General features: G+C 37.8%; 1 protein-coding gene across 1 annotated transcript in view; it reads right to left on the bottom strand.

The window, feature by feature from the left end:
- The window catches only part of LOC125152564 (uncharacterized), a 47,906-nt gene that overhangs the window by 9,357 nt on the left and 15,731 nt on the right, over positions 1 to 22,818 (bottom strand). Inside the window, exons 4-6 of the mRNA XM_047834644.1 lie at positions 9,970 to 10,172; positions 2,738 to 2,823; positions 330 to 456 (exon numbers count right to left, since the gene is read on the bottom strand). Of these exons, the coding sequence (XP_047690600.1) occupies positions 330 to 456; positions 2,738 to 2,823; positions 9,970 to 10,172 (416 nt within the window). The remainder of the gene's footprint in view (positions 1 to 329; positions 457 to 2,737; positions 2,824 to 9,969; positions 10,173 to 22,818) is intronic.

Here is a 22,818-nt window from a genome sequence, read left to right as displayed (position 1 = left end):
GATCTCTTATCACGGGTAGAGTTTTCCACCATTTTTTGAACATACGATGCACATACTGGCATGTTGACATGCTGGACATGCTAATTGAACCAAAAGTGCTTACTTACACAAACTCCCTGCCCCCACCCTGATACACTGCATAAACATTTCCTGTAATAATCCCACAGGGAGACAGTGCATTCAGACCAATCTCCCTGTCTCTGTAGCAAGTAATACAAAGTTCTTTGCTTTCAACATTTCCTTGGCTTGTGTGCAATTTAGTGCACCTTGAGTTCGGTTACATTTCTACCTCCAAAACACTCAAACCTTTCTGTACAAGATGATCTTACCTAGTGAGATCAGGTTGCTGTAGTTCTCCAACATCACATCCCTGTACAAATCCCTCTGAGTGGAGTTAAGGCATTCCCACTCCTCCTGAGAGAAGTTGATGGCCACATCCCTGAAAGTCACCAACCACTGAAACAACAAATCCATTTATTGTTGGTGAAAATATGGCAATGACTTCGAGGTAAAATGAGGAAAGAAAGAGGAGGGTGTGAAGGAAGGGGATGACAATAAATAGGCCATGGCTGAACACACTGTAACATTAAAAGAAATTAGGTGCCTGAACAAAGACAAAACTTCCAATGTATAGTAAGACAATTCTATTATCCAGAAAAGTCCAGGAATACAAAAGGCCAGATGAATGCAGTTCTCCAATTAAATGAAATATTATATGTAATCACACAGTATATTAAGCTTTTCAGATTCTCAAAAAATAATAAATTCTCAACAAATATGAGTTCTTTCCTTTTCTTCTCCCCTTAAAGAAAAATATAAACAAATTTAATGAAATCTTTCCAAACAATTTTTAACAAATCTCTAGGCTAAAACATAGAATTTGGATATAACTTAAGAATTTTTTGAAGATTAAGGCACCTGGGTGGTTCAGTCAGTTAAGCATCTGACTCTTGATTTTGGCTCAGGTTATGCTCTCACAGTTCGTGAGATTTAATCCTGAGTCAGGCTCTGTGCAGAGCCTGCTTGGAATTCTCTCTCTCCCTCTGTCTCTGTCCCTCCCTGGCTTGTGCATACATACACACTCTCTCTCTCAAAATAAATAAATATTTTTTAAAAAAGAATGTTTTGAAGATTTGAATTCTTCAAGTCACAATATTATGATGTTTCCATTTTATGTATGAAATGATCTGCTTATTTGGGAGTATTTCATTTAATTCTCCAATGTCTTTGAGCTCTAAGAATCTACAGTTCTCAAGAGAGTAGGCATTTGGCAGGTTTTATTTCTACTTTCTGTGTTCCTAGGCTACAGCTAGCTTATGGATGCCAATCTAGGTGCCTCGGGTATCACTGACACATTCTGGCCAACTCCAAGGTAAACCTGACTGCTGGTCATCCTCTCATTGTTTCCTGGGTAAGAGGACTGTGGTACATAGAATAACACCCTCCCCAAGATGTCCACATCTGAATCTCTGGAACCTGTGAGTATGTAACCTTATAATGCAAATGGAACTTTGTAGATGTGATTAAGGATCTTTAAAAGGGAAGATTATCCTGGATTATCTGCTTGGGACCAATGTAATCTTAAGAGTATTTTAAATGGTAGAGGGAGGGGTGCCTGGGTGGCTCAGTAGGTTGAGCCTCAGACTTCGGCTCAGGGCATGATCTCACGGTCTGTGAGTTCTAGCCCCATGTCGGGCTCTGTGCTGACAGCTCAGAGCCTGGAGCCTGCTTCGGATTCTGTGTCTCCCTCTCTCTCTGCCCCTCCCCCACTCATGCTCTGTCTCAGAAATAAATAAACATTAAATGGTAGAGGGAGGCCGAGAAGGAGATGTGATAATGAAAGCAGAGGTCAGAATGATGACTGCTGGCTGTAAAAATGGAAGGGAGCCACAAGCCAAGGAACGTGGCAGCCTCTAGCAGCTGGAAAAATACAAGGAAATAGATTCGCCTCCAGAAGAACACAGACCTACCAACACCTTAAATTTAGCCTGTAAAACTAATTTCAGACACTGACCTCCAGAAATATAAGATAATAAACTTATGTTGTTTTAAGTCACTGAGTTTATAGTAATTTGTCATGGCATCAACAGGAAACTGCAAGAGGCAAGATCTCTTCCTTCTCGGGACTCAGTTCCTCACCCAATCTTAAAAGCCTTGCAGAAAATCTTATCATACACTGAGACTTGGAACACCCAGCAGAAATGCTGTCACTTCCAAGTGGGAAACCCAGGTCTATAGAGAAGATCAGTTTGCCATATGTCCCATGTAACTACCTCACCAAACCATTATACTAATACTGCTCTTAAGGGGAGTATTAGTATTAGGAATACTGCTCTTAATACTGCTTCCTTAGGACTCCTGGCAGAAGACTTTGCATGTAAAATATGTAGAATGATCTGAAAAAATACTTAAACACTCTCTGGTGAGGGGAAAAGCATTTAGAGAAGAATGGAGCTCTTTGCTAGGATTAGCCACTGGAATGGGAGAAATTTGGGAGTGGTTCCTTCAGGCAGCTAAGCAAGGCAGAAAATTTGGGGATAAATAAATCTGGTGTTCACATCACACAACACATCACTTCAAGAAGGAAAAATGAGGGGCCCCTGGCTGGCTCAGTTGGTAGAGCATGCAATTCAATCTCGGGGTTGTGAGTTTGAGCCTCACATTTGGTGCAGAGATTACGAAAAAATTTAAAAAAAAAATCTAAAAAAAAAAAAGGAAAAATGAAATAGTAACTCACATGGGGCATGTTTTCTAGAACTATCAGGACTGATTGGTTTTCTGGGTTCTTTTCCTGGTGATGTGCAGAGTTCAGAGAACGCCGGGCTGGAGAGAGAAACAGAAGCCATGAGATAAACCTTGCCTCAGAGCCCACAAAATAAGCACCTTGACACTGACTTTATTTCACCTCTTTTTTTTTTAATTTTTAATGTTTATTTATTTTTAAGAGAGAGAGAGAGAGAGAGAGAGTGTGTGTGTGAGCCTGCCTGAAACAGGCTCCAGGCTCTGAACTGTCAGCACAGAGCCCGACATGGAGCTGCAAGATAACGACCTGCACTGAAGTCAGATACTTAACCAACTAAGCCACTCAGCCACCCCTGTTTTACCTCTTTGAGGGAGTTTGGAAAAATCTTAGCTTTCCTGCAAATCCAATGGAATACAGGTACAGCAGAAAGAATTCAGGCCAAACTTCTCCTGAATACCCCTGATGCTGAATAGGACCTCACAGGGTACTAGTTTTCCAGGGCATCTCACATCTTTAGGATAGGGGCATACCTAGGGAGCCCTGAGATCAGCTTCCCCAGATACCTCCCCTCCCCCCGCATATACACACAAAGTGAGATGCTTTGCTCCCACAGCTTAAGGGCTCAACCCTACAAGACTGCTCCTGATTCCAGAAGTCAGTCTGAAATCCCTGGCCACCAGTACTTCTGATCACTCAGCTATAAATTGGGGGCTCCCACAGTCCCCTCCTAGGTTTGATACTTTGCTAGGATGGCTCACAGAACTTAGGAAGCCACAAAAAGGATGAAGTATCTAGGCCTAAGGTTGACAAGAAATGCATAAAACCTGTAGGAAGAAAACCTTGAAATACTTCCTGAAAGACATAAAAATAGATTTGTGCAAATGGCTAAAACAGTATTTCCCAACATTGTTTTCTATCATTGCCCTGCTGAGGAGCCATTTTAGACATTTTTTCCTAGTTGTCCCCCTCCAGCATGAAATTTTAATAGGTCAGATACACTGTAATATATGTATTTATGTAAGTATATATAAGTTATATATAAGTTTATATAAATATATATAAGTTTATATAATATAGAGGAGCCTGGGTGGCTCAGTTGGTTAAGCGTCCAACTTCAGTTCAGGTCACAATCTCAGTTTGTGAGAGTTTGAGCTCAGTTTGAGCTCTACATTGGGTTCTGTGCTGACAGCTCCAAGCCTGGAGCTTGCTTCAGATTCTGTGTCTTCTGCTCTCTCTGCTCCTTACCTGCTTGTGCTCTGTCTCTCACTCTCTCTCCAAAAATAAAAAAAACATTTAAAAAATCAAAAAAAAGTATGTAATATAAACAATGTAATTAAAATTTTAATATATCATTCAAAACCATTCTTTTCCAACAAAAGGTAAAACAATTGAAAAATTAATTTCTTTTTTTTTTTTTAATTTTTTTTCAACGTTTATTTATTTTTGGGACAGAGAGAGACAGAGCATGAACGGGGGAGGGGCAGAGAGAGAGGGAGACACAGAATCTGAAACAGGCTCCAGGCTCTGAGCCATCAGCCCAGAGCCTGACGCGGGGCTCGAACTCCCGGACCGCGAGATCGTGACCTGGCTGAAGTCGGACGCTTAACCGACTGCGCCACCCAGGCACCCCTGAAAAATTAATTTCTTAAAAATTCTTTTTAGTGAACTTCACTTCTACTAGATAGAAGAAACTTTTAACTGGTCGCTTGATCTTCATTCACATATTGTCAACATTTTAACTTCTCAGCCCTTGACATAATTGGTGAGTTTCACAATGTTAAACTTTATCCAAGAACTATGATCCTGAAAAATAGCCATAGCCACAATGAGAGATACCCCCTTATCCTTTATACACTAGGAAACAGCTGAATGAAATGAACCTCCCTTCCCTCTATGACTTAGATAAGACTGGAGAATGACCCTTCCCCCCTTTTATAACCTAGGAGAAGGCCAGGCAGAACCTCCAAATGGCCATTCTTTGTCTCATAAATGACTAGCTGAGCTGTTTGACCCCACTCACTAATCTGGACAAAAATGCCCGATAACTTTACTTGACCAAACTTTAGTCAGGCTTCTCTCCTTCTCTCAGGCCTTTGAACTTTGGCCTACCCTGTATTCTGAGCCAGCAAAGGATGCAAACAACCCTCTTAACAATGATACAAGCTTCAGAGAACAAAATCTACACTTCTGACTCCCCACTTGTCCCAGTTCTTTCTGGCTTTATCTTCCTTATTAAAAAAAAATTATTTTCTGCCTGACCTTTTAGATGCCTGCAGATCTTATGGTTGGAGTGTTCTCCCAATTACAAGTCTTCCTTCCCTCACTGCAGTGATCCTTTAAATAAAGTCATTCCCAGGGGTGACTTCAGCTCAGGTCATGATCTCACAGCTCGTGGGTTCAAGCCCCACGTCTGGCTCTGTGCTAACAAGCTCAGAGTCTGGAGCCTGCTTCTGATTCTGTGTCTTTCTCTCTGACCCTCCTCCGCTTACACGGTCTCTGTCTCTCAAAAAATGAATAAATGTCAAAAAAATTTTTTTAAATAAATAAATAAAGTCATTCGTTAGCTAAGTCCAAATTTGTCTTTTATGAGACATGGTGAATAACTTTTGTAGAATAAAACATTACTTTTATTTAATCCTCAAATCCCAAGTCAAATAAAAAAGCATGATCAAATACAAACAACATTCACAAGGCAGCCAATGGGCATACACAAGGAATTATTTCAGATTAAATAAGACTAAAGAGATGCGATAACTAAATGAAGTATTTGATCCTAGATGTGATTCTGGAATGGATCCCGGATCAAGGGAAAAAAGGCTATTAAGGGCAGTACTGAGACAACTAGTGAAATTTTTCTATGAATTCTGAATTAAATAATTATTATATCTATGCTACATTTCCTGATTTTAATAAATGAATGATAGTGGTAGTCCTTGTACTTAGAAAAATACACTGATGTATTTTTATGGTAAAGGAACATGATATCTGAAAATTACTACCGACTGGTTCAGAAAAAAAGAACATATGTAGAAGGAAAGAGCAAATGAAAAGCTAATGTTAACAATTGAATAAAACTATAAGGGCATATGAGAATTCATTCTACTATTTTGGGGGTGTAATATTATATCAAAACAAAAATGTTTTGAATAAATGTTATGAGAACATTTATGCTTGATTAAGATATTAAGAGACATAACCAAATGTAACACATGAACCTTAAATATAGGGAATAACCAAAATAAATTTACAAACATTCCCTATTTTGATAGTTGTAATGTTGCTATTGTTGTTTTGACACCATTATAAGTACATTTTCAGGTAAAACAGACTAATTATATTAACGTTGTTAGCAACTAAGAATGTCAGTATAAAAGGAGAGACAAAGTTATAAAATCAAATAGAAAAAAACCTTGTTATCATTGGTCTAAATGGAAATATGATTATGAATTCATGATTATGGTTTATACATTAAAAACAAGTTATTAGCTTTGTCCTCTGAAAAGCCTTAGAAGAAATAACAGCCCTATGACAATGAATATTCCTAATATCCAAACTGTAGTCTCTATATGCCATGATCCATAAGAGGAACCAGAACTCCTTAGAGAGATGGCTCATTTTGGATCTGGCACAGGAAATGTACAAGGTGAACTTGGGACAGCTTGTGCCAGAAAGTAAATAAGCTATCAATTCTTGTATAATCATGTCAAAAGACATAGGAACTGACCAGAAGGGACTCCCACTGGCTAAAGAGAGTACCTGGGGGGCTCAGTCGGTTAAGTGTCTGACTCTTGATTTCGGCTCAGGTCATAATCTCACAGTTGGTGAGTTTGAACCCTGTGTCTGACTGCATGCTGACAGCACAGAACCGGCTTGGGATTCTCTCTCTCTCTCTCTCTCTCTCTCTCTCTCTCTCTCTCTCAAAATAAATAAATAAATTTTAAAAAGTAATAAATACATAGAGGGCAGTTTGAGATAAAAAGGAATAATGAGGGGTACCTGGGTGACTCAGTTGGTTAAGTGACTGACTCTTGATTTCAGCTCAGGTCCTCATCTCACAGTCATGAGATCAAGCCCTGCATTGAGCCCTGAGCCCTGATATTCTTCCTCTGCCCCACCAGCTCATGTGCACATGTGTCCTCTCTCTCTCTCTCTCTCTCTCTCTCTCTCTCTCAAAAAAAAAAAAAAAAAAAAAGATTACAGTGGTTGGAAACCTATCAAGTGTATTTCCAAAACCCATGAATACTCAAAATAAACTGACTCACTTACTTTTGGGACTCTTTAGGAGGTTGTAGGATGCCAACTAATTTCTCTGAAAACTAATATATAAAGGGAAAGAATCAAATAGATTATTGTCTTTCTATATGAACTGAATTTGAGGATAACCAAATAGTTTTGAAGCAAATTTCTTATTTATAGAACTCCAACTAAGAAATGCAGAAGGAAGTGAGAGAACTTTTAAAAATCACTATATGTAGGGGCACCTGGGTGGCTCAGTCAGTTAAGCATCTGACTTTGGCCCAGGTCTTGATCTTGCCGTTCATGAGTTTGAGCCCTGTGTGGGGCTCTGTGCTGACAGCTCAGAGCCTGGAGCCTGCTTCGGAATATCTCTCTCTCTCTCTCTCTCCTTCCCTCTGCCCCTCCTCTGCTCATACTCTCTCTAAAATGAATAATAAAACAATTAAATTTTTAAAAATCACTGTATGTAATCTTTAATGAAATAACAGATCTCACCATCAATCATAAATGGATGTTATAAACTTTAGGTGTTTCTTGACCTTTTTTCCCCTTGTTTCCCCTAAAAAGGCTGAAAGAGCCTTTTTAGACACCTTTTTTTTCCTTAACCACTATTCAACTATAAAATTTTAATGCCATGGTTATACTGTATATGTGTTTATGTACTGTGTGGCTCCAAGGGCCACAAACCATTGCAATATCTTAAGAGTTTGCCCTGCTAAGAACCAAGTTTTATCCCCCAGGGGGGAGGAGGGTGGGTGGGTGGACAATACCTTCCTCTATTAATAGGTGAAAAAAGAAAGGAGAGCCTTGTAAAAAGGTTAAGTGGACAGCCCTTGAACACTGATCAATATGGCATCACCAGAAGTGGGACACCAGACTTTAAAAGCCTCAGGATGTGATGTAATAGGAAGTACAAGGCACCAACTATGAATTATTTTTGTCTGAAAATGGGATTTATGCAAAATATGATCTGGATTTGATCAAGTTTCTAGATCTAACTACTCATTTACAGAAATACAGGGCATAGGAGAACAAATTATATGACACCCTAAGGAAGCAATTAACCAAATGCAGAATGTAGAATATTCTATAAACCTAGTTTTTTTAAAAAACAAATCAGTAATACCAATTAAAATAAAACAAAAGCAAAAAATAGAAGGGAAATTTACAGATTAAAGAAATTTAAGATGTTTGGCAACCTTATGCACTGTGTAGACCTTATCTGGATCATGATTTGAACAAACCAATTGTAAAAATCTATCTTTGAAAAAATTGGGGAAATATGTATGTATTGCATATATGATATTATGGAATTACTGTTAGTTTTTCAAGTTGGAGTAACATCACTGTGGTTATCTAAAAATATGTTTTTTGGTTCTATATGTATACATATGGATAAAATTATACAATGTTTGAAATGCTACAGAAAAAAAGGAGGAAGGATGTAAGGATATTTGCAAACGTTTTAAATTATAGGTGGGTATTGAGCACATTGGGTTTATATTACTTTCTATCCTGCTTGAAATTTTCCATAATAAAGTTAAAATAAAAATCTTCAAATTTCCTCCGGAGGGTGTAGTTCTCTCTCATCAAAAATCTTAGAAATGGCTGATTTGCCATTGGGTGGAGAGAACAGGTGTAGTGTGGTTGGGGGTGGAGTTAGCCTAGTGAGCTCATCCCTGGAGCGCCATCATTTATGGGGATAGCTAATGCCTAAGGACAAGTCACTGAATGGCTGGTTCTTCCTTAAGATGTTGCAGAACGTACTACAACATCTTGAAAAGTAAGAAACTTGAGGGGAGGAAGAAAATGGTAACTCATTTTAGGCAAGTCTTTTAGATGTGCAACATTCTTTTCCTTTCCTGTGTGGCTCTGTTAGAAAAAGTAGAAGGGACTAAACAATCATAGGCTACCAAGCCTTTCTCACAGCCAACAAAATATTTAGGATCATCTCCCACAACTTCAGGCCAGAGAAAGGGATTGATTTCCCCCACAGGGCTCTCAAAGTAGAATGGGGCATCCTATTATGGTGCTCTTCTCCCTTCCTAGGGCGCTTCAGGTGTAAATCCTCATTATACAGCTTCAAAATAGTCACGTTCTCAGCACAGTAAAGTGAGGAAACTGCAGCACCTGGAACCGCGCGATTCTCAACGGACTCTGTCAGTGTCATACGGGGGTAAAGTACACAGGTGCGAAGTATCCCTGGCCGCCAAAAGCATTAGAAGACCGCAGGCGAGCCCATCGCGCCGCCACAGAAAGGGACACACACATCCAGCACGGTGGAACGTTAAAGGTAACATATTCCCTATCCCGTCCTACCGGAACCAAAGATAAGGTGCGGAGTTTGCCAGCCGGGAGGGGCGCTAAGTGCACGCCCACATCACAGGGGCTGAGGGAAAAAGCTAATAGCACCACGCCCCTGCCGGTCTGAACCGAAGTGACGGTGCAGATATTGCCGGAGAAGAAGGTCACAGCTACTCCCCAGGCAAGGCCGACTTCCGTAAGGAATCAACCTGGAGCTCTATGACCTAAAGGAAACGTAGTCCAGAGCCGGGATCGTCCCGATTCCTCACAGCACCGAGCCCCAGCTGGCATACCGGTATTCCTAGCACCATATGAGAACTTCTTTCTGGATGCTCCAAATTAAATGCAGCGTGCGGGTCCCAGTGAGACGGTCCACTCACCTGACCGCTGCAGACTGGATCCCTGCATCAAGACGTAACGGAATAAGTGTACGAAATGGCGCAGGGACGCGGTGGCCTCCGGGAAATGTAGTCAAAAATGTGACCACCCTCCCCCCACCCCCACCCCCACCTCCCGCCGCTCGATCCAACAGAATGCAGAGGCAGTGGCCACATTCTGCGGCCCGGAATGGGCCCGAGCCTTGAGTCTCCCTTGCTCGAATGCGGGATCTCAGGCTACTACTACGTGTGTGCCGACCTATCTCATTTGACTCAAGTGACTCCTCCAGAAAATCCCAAAAAGATTACCAGAGTTTGGGTCTTGTAGTGAAGCCTTCAGACAAATGTAGTCCAGGGCTGAAAAAGCTGCAGAAGGCCAGGAGGTAGGGTCCAGATTTCTCAGACAAGAGCTGTGGCTCAGACGCAGTAGCTGTGACCACCCGGGTTTCCGCTCAAGAAGCATCAGAGGTTTGACACACTTCACGGACATGTGTTTGTTATCCAAGTGTCTTCTGCAGGGGAAGAGAGGTCTGTGGGGAATGTGCTGTGTATCAGATTGTGTTTGAGACTGTAAGAGGCATGTTAGTGGATATGCGTGTGATCCATTTGGGATTGTGAGAGTGTCTCGGGTGTGACTATAAGGGTGATGCCTGGGATTAATTAGACAATCTAAGTATTTTATGACTTACAAAATGCTTTTTACTTGCATGGTTATGAATTTAGAATAGATTCCTATATAATTATAGAAATGTTAAATGAATGATACATTGAGAGTTCATCTGTAGCAGTGAATATGGGAAAAGACGTGAATGCAGCACTGTGTATCTCAAAACTTCAGTTTTCTCACCTTTAAAATGAACTTTTATGTAAGTTTTTGGAGTACAGCTGCCCAATAGAACTTTCTGTAAAACTCAATTCTGTGTTTTGTATCTGCACTGTCCAGTATAGTAGCCACTAGCCACATATGACTATTCAAGCCCCTTAAGTGTGGTTAGTTTGACCAAGGAATGAATGTTTAATTTTGTTTAATTTTAATAAACTTAAATTTAAACAGTTACCAGTGGTTACCTAAATTGGAGAAACAAGAATTTCATCTGGCAAATAATTTGAAAAATGAGTTTTATATTGAAATGAAGAGAGATGGGAAAAAGTGTAATTTCAGCCTTAGTCTTTTTTTTTTAGAGGAATAATTTACATAAAGTCTACAAATATTATATATACACCTCCATGATTTTTGCATACACAGGCAATCACCACACACAGATCAAGATAAAGAACATTGATTTCCAAAATGCCAGAATGTTCCCTTGTGCCCCATCCTGGTCAACTGTGACTCTACTTAGAAGGGACCATTATTTGGACTTCTAACACCACAGATTACTTTTGTGTATTCTTGAACTTCATTTGAATACAATCAATGTAATGACATGTGCCTGGCATGTTTTTGTCAACATTAAGACTCCGAGATGAGTCCTTTAACCAGCAAATAAATATTTTTGGTTTTATGTGCCAGATGTTGTCTGTCACACCTACTCAACTCTGCTATTCTAGCATGAAAGCAACCATAGATAACATGTAAACAAATTAGTGTGGCTGTATTCCAAGAAAACTTTATTTATGGACGCTGAAATTTGGATTTCATATAATTTTTTACATATTGCAAAATACTACTCTTATTTTTTCAACCATTTAAAAATGTAAAACCTTTCTTAGGTCATTGGCCATACCAAAATAGGTGACGGGCCATATTTTGCCTGCAGGCTGCCATAGTCTAAATCTTGATACAATATATTCATTCTGTATTGATACACATTTGTGTGGGTTTCAGTTTTTTCTTTTCTTTCGTTTTTTTTTTTTAAGTTTATTTATTTATTTTTGAGAGAGAGAGAAAGCGTGAATTGGGGAGGGGCAGAGAGAGAGGGAAAGAGAGAGAATGCCACGCAGGCTCCACACTGTTAGTGCAGGGCCTGATGCAGGGTTCAAACCCACAAACTGTGAGATCATGACCTGAGCTGAAGTCGGGCACTTAACTGACTGAGCCACCCAGGTGTCCCTCCAGTTTTTCTTATTAATAAATCTCTGGTCAATCTTACATATTTTGGGAGACATAGCATTCATTTCTATTAGGAATCCAAGAGTGGAATAGCTGGATCGTAAAGTAGATTTGTATGTACCTGTGGAGATACTGCCAAATCATTTTCCAAAGTTGTGTCAATTTACACTTCTGTCAACAATGCAAAGGGTTCCAGTTGCTTCATATCCTTTTAGGCACCTGGTATTATCAGTCTTTTTAATTTTTACAATACTAGAAGGTGGGTAGTGGTATCTCAGTGTGGTTTTAATTTGCATTTCCCTGATGAATACTCACTTTAGCATCCTTTCATATACCAGTCACTTGGATAACTTCTATGTTGAGTTGCCTGTTTAACTTTTGACCATTTTATTAAAATGAGTTTGTGTTTTTTCTATTTATTCATAGGTATTTGTATATACTAGGATATGAGGTCTTTGTAGGACGTTTGCATTATATCTTGTCCAGGCTATGGCTTGCCTTTTCACTCTAATAATGAAGTCTTTTGAAGAACAGCTGCTTTTAATTTAAATGAAGTTCAATTTATTAATATTTTATTTATAGCTGATGTCTCATTCTGTTTAAAAGCCTCTGCCTACCATAGGACCTGAAGATATTCTATTTTTCTTCTAGAGATCTTATTGTTTCACCTTTCACATTTATAGTTATGATTCATCTCTAATTGTTTTGTTTCTTTCTTTTGAGGTGAGGATCAAGAGATTTTTTTCCCCCATACGTATAACCAGTTGCTCCATCACTATTTATTGAATTGCAATGGTGCCTTTGTAATAAGTCAAGTGACTTTATATCTGTGAGCCTATTTCTGTACTATATTTTCTCATTGGTATATTTAGCTATCTTGCACTAATACCAAGCTGTCTTTAGAGTAAGTATTGAAATATCATGGTATACATTTTAAACTTTATTCTTTTTCATTATATTGGGCATTCTAGGTCCTATGCAATTCCATATATATTTCAAGAATCAGCTGGTTGATTTACACAAAGAAACCTGGAGGGACTTAACTGGCTTTCTTTGACCCTGTAAATGTAGGATGAATTGATATCTTAATACTAAGTCTTGCAATTTACAAATATTGGCATATCTCTCCATTTCTTTGAGTCCTCATTAATTTATCTCAGCAACGTTTTATAATTTTCATTGGAAAGCATTTATGTCTTTATAAAAAACAGCTTTATTGAGATACAATTAACATAAAATTCTCCCATTTGAAGTGTTCACTTCATGGGTGGCTCAGTTGGTTGAGCATCTGACTCTTGATTTTGGCTCAAGTCATGAACTCATGGTTCGTGAATTTGAGCCCTGCAAATTGTTCACTTCAGTGGTTTTTAGTATATTTACAGTTATACACCCAATTACCCCACAGTCAATGATTTTACATTTTCGTCGCCTGAAAAAGGAATCCCACACCCCTTAGCAGTAATTCCCAATTCCTGTCTCCTGTCCCCCAGTCACAGGCAACCATTTATCTTCTATCTGTATCTATAGAATTGCCTATTCAGGATAGTGCATATAAATGGAATCCTACAATATTTGTTTTTTTGTGACTGGCTTCTTTCACTTAACATAATTTTATCAAGATTTATCTTTGTTGTAGCATGTAACATTACTTTATTACTCTTTATTGCTGAATACTCTTCTATTGTATGGATTTTCCACATACCTTGGGGGAAATCATTGTCTTAGTTAATTATGATGTTAGCTGTCGATTTTTCATAAATTCCCTTTACTAGAATGAGGAAGTTTTCCTCTATTCTGACTGTGTTGAGTGTTTTTATCGTGAAAGGATAGTAGATATTGTTAAATTTTTTTTCCTTGTCAGACATCATGTGCTTTCTGTCCTTTATTCTATTGATATATTACATTGATTTTTTGCATGCTACACCACCAACCTTGCATTCCTGGCATAAATCTCACTTGGTCCTGGTGTATAAATTATTTTTTTATTTGTTACTAGATTCAATTTGTTAGTACTTTGTTGAGAGTTTTTGTGCCTTTTTGTTATTTTCGTGTTTTGTTGCTATGAGAAGTACTTTTGTTTTTTATTTTACTGTTTAAGCTGGTATATAGAGACACAAATTATGTTTTTATATGTACTTAAATCCAGTGATTATGCTAAATTTGCTTATTTATTAAGAGTTTTAGAATTCTAGGGGTGCCTGGGTGGTTCATTTGGTTAAACTTCCGACTCTTGATTTCAGCTCAGGTCATGATCTCGAAGTTCTGTGGGATTGAATCCCATGGCATAGCCTGCTTGGGATTCTCTCTCATCCTCTTTCTCTACCCCTCCCCTGCTCACATTTTCTCTCTCTTTCTCTCTCTCACTCAAAATAAACATTAAAAAAAAGTTTTAGAATCTTTTTTGGATTTTCTACATACAAATTATGTTATTGACAGATACTGTTATATTTCTTCTTTTTCCAATCTTTATACTTTTTCCTTTTTTCCTGTTTATTGCACTGGCTTGGGTCTCCAGTATGATAATAAATGCAAGTATCAAATGTAGATATCCTTGTTTTATTCCCTTGAGGAATCCATTAGGTTTGTTATCTGAGATTATTTAAAGATGTTCTTTATCAGATTGAGGCAATTTTCTTTCCTGCCACTTTTGTTGAGAATTGTTTTAATGGATGTTGAATTTTTTTAATGGATAGCCTGCACATTAAATGATCATAAGATTTTTCTCCTTTATTCTGTTAATGTGGTAAGTTACACTGATTATTTTTTGTATGTGAAACCATCTAGCATTCCTAGAATACTCATTTGGTCATGATTTATTATCTTCTTTATCATTCACTGAATTTGCCTAGCTATATTTTGTTTAGGGCTTTGCTTTTATGTTTTTCTTGTCCTGAAATTTCTAGGGTTAATATAAAGATGTTTTTGGCTTCATAGAGGAAATTGGGAAGTCATTCCCCTTTTTCTTTTCTTTGTAAGAATTTGTACATGACTGATATTTTCTGTTCCATCAAATATTGGGAAGAATTCACCAGTAAAAACATCCGGAACTGGAATTTTCCTTGTGGGAGATTTATAAATCAAGATTTATTTTTTTTTAACAATTACTCAAATTTATATTTTTTCTCATGTCATTTTTGCAAGTTGTATTTTTTAAGAAATGTTTTATTTCTTTGAAGATCAAATTTATTGGTGTAAAGTTGTCCATAATGCCTTCTTGTTTACCCCTTAATATCTATAAAATCTTTTTCCATACCTGATATTTGTGGGATTGTTTTCTTTTTTGGTCAGTCTTGCTATGGCTTATCAATTCTGTTGATCTTTCAAAGAACTAGCTTTTGGCTCAGTTTATTTTCTCTATTACAAGTTTGCTTTCTATTTTAGTGATGTCCATACATATTTATTTCTTCTTTCCTTTTACTTTCTTTTGGTTTAATTTGATAGTCTTTCTTTTAGTTTCTTATGATGGAGGCTTACATTATTCATATTCAGTATTTGCTCCTTTCTAATATATGCATTTAGAGCTACAAACATGCCCTCAAATTACTGCTTTTACTGCATCCCAGTAAAAGCAAAAATCCCTTTTTGATTTTCATGATCAAAAAGTTCAAAATATCTTTTAAATTCCATTGTCATTATTTGATCCACTGCTTCTGTAGAGTTATGTTCCTTAAGTTTGGATAACTTGGGAAGTTTTCAATGTTTTGTTTTGTAATGGTTTTTGGTTTTTAGTTTAATTCCATTGTGGTCAGACACGAGACTATACATGATTTCAATCCTATGAAATATATTAGATTTGCTATATGGCCCAGTGTATGGTTTATTTTGCCACACAGTCCACATTCACTTGAAAAGAATATATATTCCAGGGCACCTGGGTTGCTCAGTCAGTTGAGCATCAGACTCTTCATTCTGGCTCAGGTTATGATCCCAGGGTCATGGGATTGTGCCCCACATTGGGCTCCATGCTGAGCTTGGAGCCTGTTTGGAATTCTCTCTTTCTCTCTTTCTCTCTCTCTCTCTCTCTCTCTCTCTTCCTCTGCCCCTCTCCCCTGCACACGCACTCTCTCTCTCTCTCTCTCTCTCTCTGTGTCAAATTAAAAAAAGAGAGACAATAAAATTTAGAATTAGTTTTTCTGTTGAATTGCTCCTTTTATCATTATGTTCCTATTTATTTTTAGAAATATCTATTTCCTCAAAGTCTATCAGCTATTAAAATAGCTACCCCAGCATTTTTTTGGTTAGCATTTGCATGTTGTTCCCTCCACCATCTTTTTACTTTCAACCGTTCTCTGTCATATGTAATGTATGTCTTGTAGATCTTTTTACATAAAATCTAGTCTGATAGTCTCAATTTTTTTTAGAGAGCCAACTTGCCAAAGCAGGGGAGAAGGAAGGGGTGAGAAAGAGAGAGAGAGACAGAAGAGAGAGAGAAAGGATCTCCAGCAGGCTCTACACTCAGCACAGAGCCTGATGTGGGGCTCAATTCCATGACCCTGGCTGGGATCATGACCTGAACCAAAATTAAGAGTCTGATGCTCAACCAGCTGAGCCACCCAGGCACCCTGGTAGTCTTTACCTTTTAATTGAAATACTTAGATCATTTTTATTTAAGATATTTACAGACATAGTTGGTGTGGTTAACTATAAAAACAGTCACAATAATTTATGCCATTCTATATTCACTTCGTAATGTGACTTTGCTGCTCCTTCCATCCTCCATTAAACACCGCAAAATGAAGCAGTCTTTATTTCTCCATCTCCTGAATCTGGGCTTAACCACATGCTTTTGCTATTGGGACATCAATAAATGTGATATAAGCAGTGACTTAACGAATGGAATTTGCCCATTTTTGTGTGTGAATGGTGTGAATGAACCTGGTGTGAATGAATCTGTTGTAGCATGCTAGAATAGTCATCTAGTAAAGAACCAAGATACACTGGTAGCCAACTTGCCAACCACCGGTGAAACTATCCTAGACTAACCAGCCCCAGCCAAACTGCCTAGAGCTTCATGGATGTGTTAAACTGAGACTCTCCTTGCCATAGTTTTTTCTTTAAAAAAAATTTTTAAGACTTTATTATGGAGCAGCTTTAGGTTTACAACAAAATTGAGAGGAAGGTACACAGATTTCCCATTTACCCCCTGCCTGACACATATGTAGTTTCCTCCATTATCAATATCCCTGGGGAACCTGGGTGGCTCAGGTTCCCCTTTTCCAGATTTGCCTTTTCCAGAATATCATATACTCAGAATCAGACCATCTGTAACCTTTTCCAAGATTGATTTCTTTTACTTAGTAATATGAATTTAAATTTCCTTCATGTCTTTTTTTTTCACGTTTATTTATTTTGATAGAGCACATGCCCAAGTGAGTGGGGGAGGGGCATAGGGAGAATCCCAAGCAGGCTCCATGCTGGTAGCTCGGAGCCCAACATGGGGCTCCATCTCACAAACTGCAAGTTCATGACCTGAGCCAAAATCAAGAATTGGATGCTTAACCAACTGAGTCACCCAGACACCTCTCCTTCATGTCTTTTGGTGGCTTGGTAGCTCATTTCTTTTTAGCACTGAGTGACTATCCCCAAGAGGTACCATAGTTTATCCATTCACCTACTGAAGATCATCTTGCTTTCTTCTGAGTTATGGCAATTAAGAATAAAGCTGCTATAAATATAAACATCAGTGTGCAGGTTTTTATGCAGACATAAGTTTACAACTATTATGGGTAAATACAAAGGAATTCCATTGCTGGACTATATGGTAAGAGTATATTTAGTTTTGTAAGAAACCATCAAACTGTCTTCCAAGGTGTCTTTGCCATCATTTCTTAACTGTAAAATAGGATTACCCACTTCATAACATTATTAGGAGTGGAGGATAAGGTAATAGTGTCAATTCCTTAGACCAGCCCCTGGCACATACTAAAAGCTCAGAAAATTTTACCTGTTATTATGATGTGTTAATTCTTAGCCAGTCCCCCTCAGGTTTCTGTAGATCAACAACAATGACAATGTAAACTTAAATTTATTGGCACTTGTAGGTAAGAAAATGAAGCAAATGCTAAAGTCATATAGAATACCATTTAACTCTATGCCATTTGCCTTCATTTGTGGACTTCCAGGGAACAATTGATTCATTAATTTTCCCCCTCACCTTTATTGAGATATGTTTGACATATAACATTATATAAGTTTATGATGTACAATGTGAAGATTTGGTATATGTAAATATTGTGAAATTATTACTACATAAGGATAGTCATTACCCTTAACACATCATTACCTCACACTACCACATCACCTAACACACATTAACAGATAATTATCTCACAATTAGCTCTTTATGTGTATTCATGTGTGAAAGAACATTTAAGATCCACTCTCTTAGCAACTTTCAAGTATACAAGTATATGGTTGACTCTAGTCACCAAGCTGGACAGAAGATCCCTAGAGCTTATTCATCTTCTAACTGGAAGTTTATACCCTTTAACCAACATTTCCCCATTTTCTCAATATCCTAGACCCTGGCAGACACTAATCTACTCTTTGTTTCAGTGAGTTCAGTTTTTTAAGGCCCCACACATAAGTGAGAAGATACAATATTTGTCTTTATCTGATTTATTTCACTTAGAATAATACCCTCAAAGTTCATTCATGTTGTCTCAAATGACAGGATTTCCTTCCTTTTTATAGCTGAGTAACATTCCAGTGTGTGTGTGTGTGTGTGTGTGTGTGTGTGTGCATCTATATCTTTATATACACTAAATGTGTTATATATATACATATGATAACATGTACATATGTTAGGTACATGTATATATAACATTTTCTTTATCCACGTGTTGGTAGGCAAACAGGTTTGTTGCCTTCCCTTGGCTATTGTGAATAATGTTGCAATGAACATAGAGGTACAGACATATCTTTGATATAGAGATATGAGATAGTAATTTCATTTCCTTTAGACATATACCTAGATGTGGTATTGCTAGATCATATGATAGTTCTATTCTTAAGTTTTTGAGGAACCTCTATACAGTTTTCCATAATGGCTGTACCAATCTATATTCCCACCAACAGTGTGCAAGGGCTCCCTTTTCTCTGCATCCTGGACACCACTTGTTATCTCGTCTTCTTAAGGATAGCCATTCTAATAGATGTGAGGTGATATCTCCTTGTGTTTTTGATTTGCATTTCCCTGATGATTAGTGATGTCAAGCATCTTTTCATATAACTGTTGACCATTTGTATGTATTCCTTAGAAAAATGTCTATTCAAGTACTCTGCCCATTTTTAAATCTGATTGATTGCTTTTTTTTCCCTTGTGAGTTGTATGAGTTCCTTACACATTTGGGATATCAAATATATGGTTTGCAGCTATTTAGTTTGCAAATATTTTCCCCCATTCCAAAAAGGCTGCCTTTTCATTTTGTTGATTCCTTTTGCTGCACAGAAGCTTTTTAGTCTGATGTAGTCCCACTTGTTTACTTTTGCTATTGTTGCCTGTGCTTGTGGTGTCATATCCAAAATATCATTGCCAGGACCAGTTTTCCAGTGTTTTCCTCTAGAAGTTTTATGACTTCAGGTTTTATATTTAAGTATTTAGTCCATTTCAACTTAATTTTTGTTAATGGTTATGTTTTTTATTTACTTTTTTAATGTTAATGTTAATTTTTGTTTATGTTAATGATGTAAGATACAGGTCCAATTTCATTCTTTTACATTTGAATATCCACTTTTCCCAGCACCATTTATTGATTATCCTTTCCTCATTGAGTATTCTTGACTCCTTTATCAAATATCAGCTGGATGAATATATGTGATTTTATCTCAGGGCTCTCAGTTCTGTTCCATCAGTCTAGGTGTCTATTTTTATGCCAGTATCATATTGTTTTGTTTACTATAGCTTTGTAGTATAGTTTGAAACCAGGAAATGTGACATCTCCATCTTTGTTCTTTCTCAAGATGGCATTTGGATATTCAGGGTCTTTTCTGGTTTCATAATTATTTTAGGATTGTTTTTTCTATTTCTGTGAGAAATGTCAGTGGAATTTTGATAGATATTGCATTGAATCTGTACATGGCTTTGGTAGTATGAACATTTTAACAATATTATTCTTCTGATCCATAAATACAGAATACCTTTCCATTAATTTGTGTCTTCAATTTCTTTCATCAGTGTTTAATAGTTTTCAGTGTACAGATCTTTTACTTCCTTGGTGAAATTTATTCCTGAGTATTTTATTATTTTTTACGCTATTTTTTTTGTAATTTTTAAGTTTATTTATTTATTTTGAGAGACAGCAAGCAGGAGAGGGGCAGAGAGAGAGAGAGAGAGAAACCCAAGCAGGCTCTGCACTATCAAGTGAAGCCCAATGTGGGGCTTGAACTCACAAACCATGAAATCATGACCTGAGCCAAAATCAAGAGATGGATGCTTAACCAATGGAGCCACCCAGGTGCCCCTATGCTATTTTCAATGGGATTGTTTTATTTCTTTTTCAGAGAGTTCAGTGTTAGTATATAGAAACATAACTGATTTTTGTATGTTGATTTTATATCCTGTTAACTTTACTCAACTTGTGTGTTAGTTCTAACAGTTTTATGGTGGCATCTTTAGGATTTTCTATATGTAAGGTCATGTCATTAACAAACAGAGACAGTTTTACTTTCTGATTAGGATGTATTTTATTTTTACTGTATTGTATTTTTTATTTTATTTTATTTTATTTATTGTATTGATGGGTCTGGCTAGAACTTCCAGTACTATATGAATAGGTGGTGAGCATGGATGGGCACTCTGTGTTGTTCTTGATCTTAGAGGGAAAACATTCAGCCTTTCAGTGTCAAATAGGATGTTAGCTGTGAGTCTGTCAAATATGGCCTTTATTATTTTGATATATATTTCTTTCATACCCAGTTTTTTTCAAGTTCTCAATATGAAAGGATGTTAAACTTTATCAAACACTTTTTCTTCATATAAGGTGATCATATTTTTAACTTTCATTCAATTAATGTGGTATAACACATTTATTGATTTGCAAGTTAATCCATTCTTTTTTTGTAATTTTTAAAAATGTTTATTAATTTTTATATGAAATTTATTGTCAAATTGGTTTCCATACAACACCCAGTGCTCATCCCAACACGTGCCCTCTTCAATGCCCATCACCCACTTTCCCCTCCCTCCCACCCCCCATCAACCCTCAGTTTATTCTCAGTTTTTAAGAGTCTCTTATGGTTTGGCTCCCTCCCTTTTTTTTCCCCTTCCCCATGGTCTTCTGTTAAGTTTCTCAGAATCCACATAAGAGTGAAAACATACGGTATCTGTCTCTCTGTATGACTTATTTCACTTAGCATAACACTTTCCAGTTCCATCCACGTTGCTACAGAAGGCCATATTTCATTCTTTCTCATTGCCAAATAGTATTCCATTGTATATACAAACCATAATTTCTTTATCCATTCATCAGTTGATAGACATTTAGGCTCATCCATTCTTGCATCCCAAGGAGAAATCCCACTTGATAGTGGTGTATGATCCTTTCAACATGCTGTTGAATTTCGTTTGTTAATATTTTGCTAAGAATATTTGCATCTATATTCATCAGGAATATTAGCCTATAGTTTTTGTATTAACTGTAGTATTTTTTTAAATTTTTTTCAACATTTATTTATTTTTGGGACAGAGAGAGACAGAGCATGAGCGGGGGAGGGGCAGAGAGAGAGGGAGACACAGAATCAGAAACAGGCTCCAGGCTCTGAGCCATCAGCCCAGAGCCCGACGCGGGGCTCGAACTCACGGACCGCGAGATCATGACCTGGCTGAAGTCGGACGCTCAACCGACTGCGCCACCCAGGCGCCCCTTAACTGTAGTATTTTAAAAATTTATTAAAAATACTTCTTAATGTTTATTTTTGAGAGAGAGAGAGAGAGGCAGATGGAGTGTGGGCGGGGAGGGGCAGAGACAGAGAGAGGGAGACACAGAACCTGAAGCAGGTTCCAGGCTCTGAGTTGTCAGCACAGAGCCCTATACGGGGCTTGAACTCACAAATCATGAGATCATGACCTGAGCTGAAGTCAGACGCTTAACTGACTGAGCCACCTACCCGCCCCTTAAATTTATTTAAAGTTAGTTAACATACAGTGTAGTATTGGTTTCAGGAGTAGAACCCAGTGATTCATCACTTCTCTATAACACCTAGGGCTCATCCCAACAAGTGCTCTCCTTAATGCTCATCACCTATTTAGCCCACCCTCCCACCCACCTCCCACCCCAGCAAACCTGTTTGTTCTCTGTATTTAAGTCTCTTATGGTTTACTTCCCTCTCTCTTTTTACTTTTTTTCCCTTCCCCTGTGTTCATCTGTTTTGTTTTTTAAATTCCACATGAGTGAAATCATATTTGTCTTTCTCTGATTTGTTTTGCTTAGCATAATACACTCTAGTTTCATCGTTGTTGCAAATGGCAAGATTTCATTCTTTTTTTAAAAAAATGTTTAAATGTTTATTTTTGAGAGGCAGTGAGAGGGACAGAGCGTGAGCTGGAGAGGGGCAGAGAGACAGAGACACAGAATCCAAAGCAGGCTCCAGGCTCTGAGCTATCAGCATTTAAAAAGGAACAAACTGGGGCGCCTGGGTGGCTCAGTCGGTTGAGCGTCCGACTTCGGCTCAGGTCATGATCTCACAGTTTGTGGGTTCAAGCCCTGCATCAGGCTCTGTGCTGACTGCTTGCTCAGAGCCTGGAGCCTGCTTTAGATTCTGTCTCCTTCTCTCTCTGCCCCTCCCCCGCTCACGCTTTGTCTCACTCTGTTTCTCAAAAATAAATAAAATGTAAAAATAAAAAAATAAAATAAAAAGGAACAAACTATTGATAGATGTGACAACTTTGATCTCAAAAACATTGAGTTCTGAAAGCCAGTCTCAAAGGGTCACATACTGTATGATTCTATTTATGTAACTTCAACAAAAAATTATAGAGATCTAAAACAGATTAATGATTTCCAGGGATTAGTGATGGTAGGTGAAGTGCAGGTGTGATTATAAAGGGGCAGCATAAGAGAGATCTTTGTATTGGAATAGTTCTGTATCTTTAGTGCAGTAGTGAT

Source organism: Prionailurus viverrinus, chromosome E2 (genome assembly GCF_022837055.1).
Source record: "Prionailurus viverrinus isolate Anna chromosome E2, UM_Priviv_1.0, whole genome shotgun sequence".
In the NCBI taxonomy this organism is placed as follows: Eukaryota; Metazoa; Chordata; class Mammalia; order Carnivora; family Felidae; genus Prionailurus; species Prionailurus viverrinus.
The sequence above is the reverse complement of the archived record's forward strand: the minus strand, read 5'-3'. Positions and strand labels throughout refer to the sequence as shown.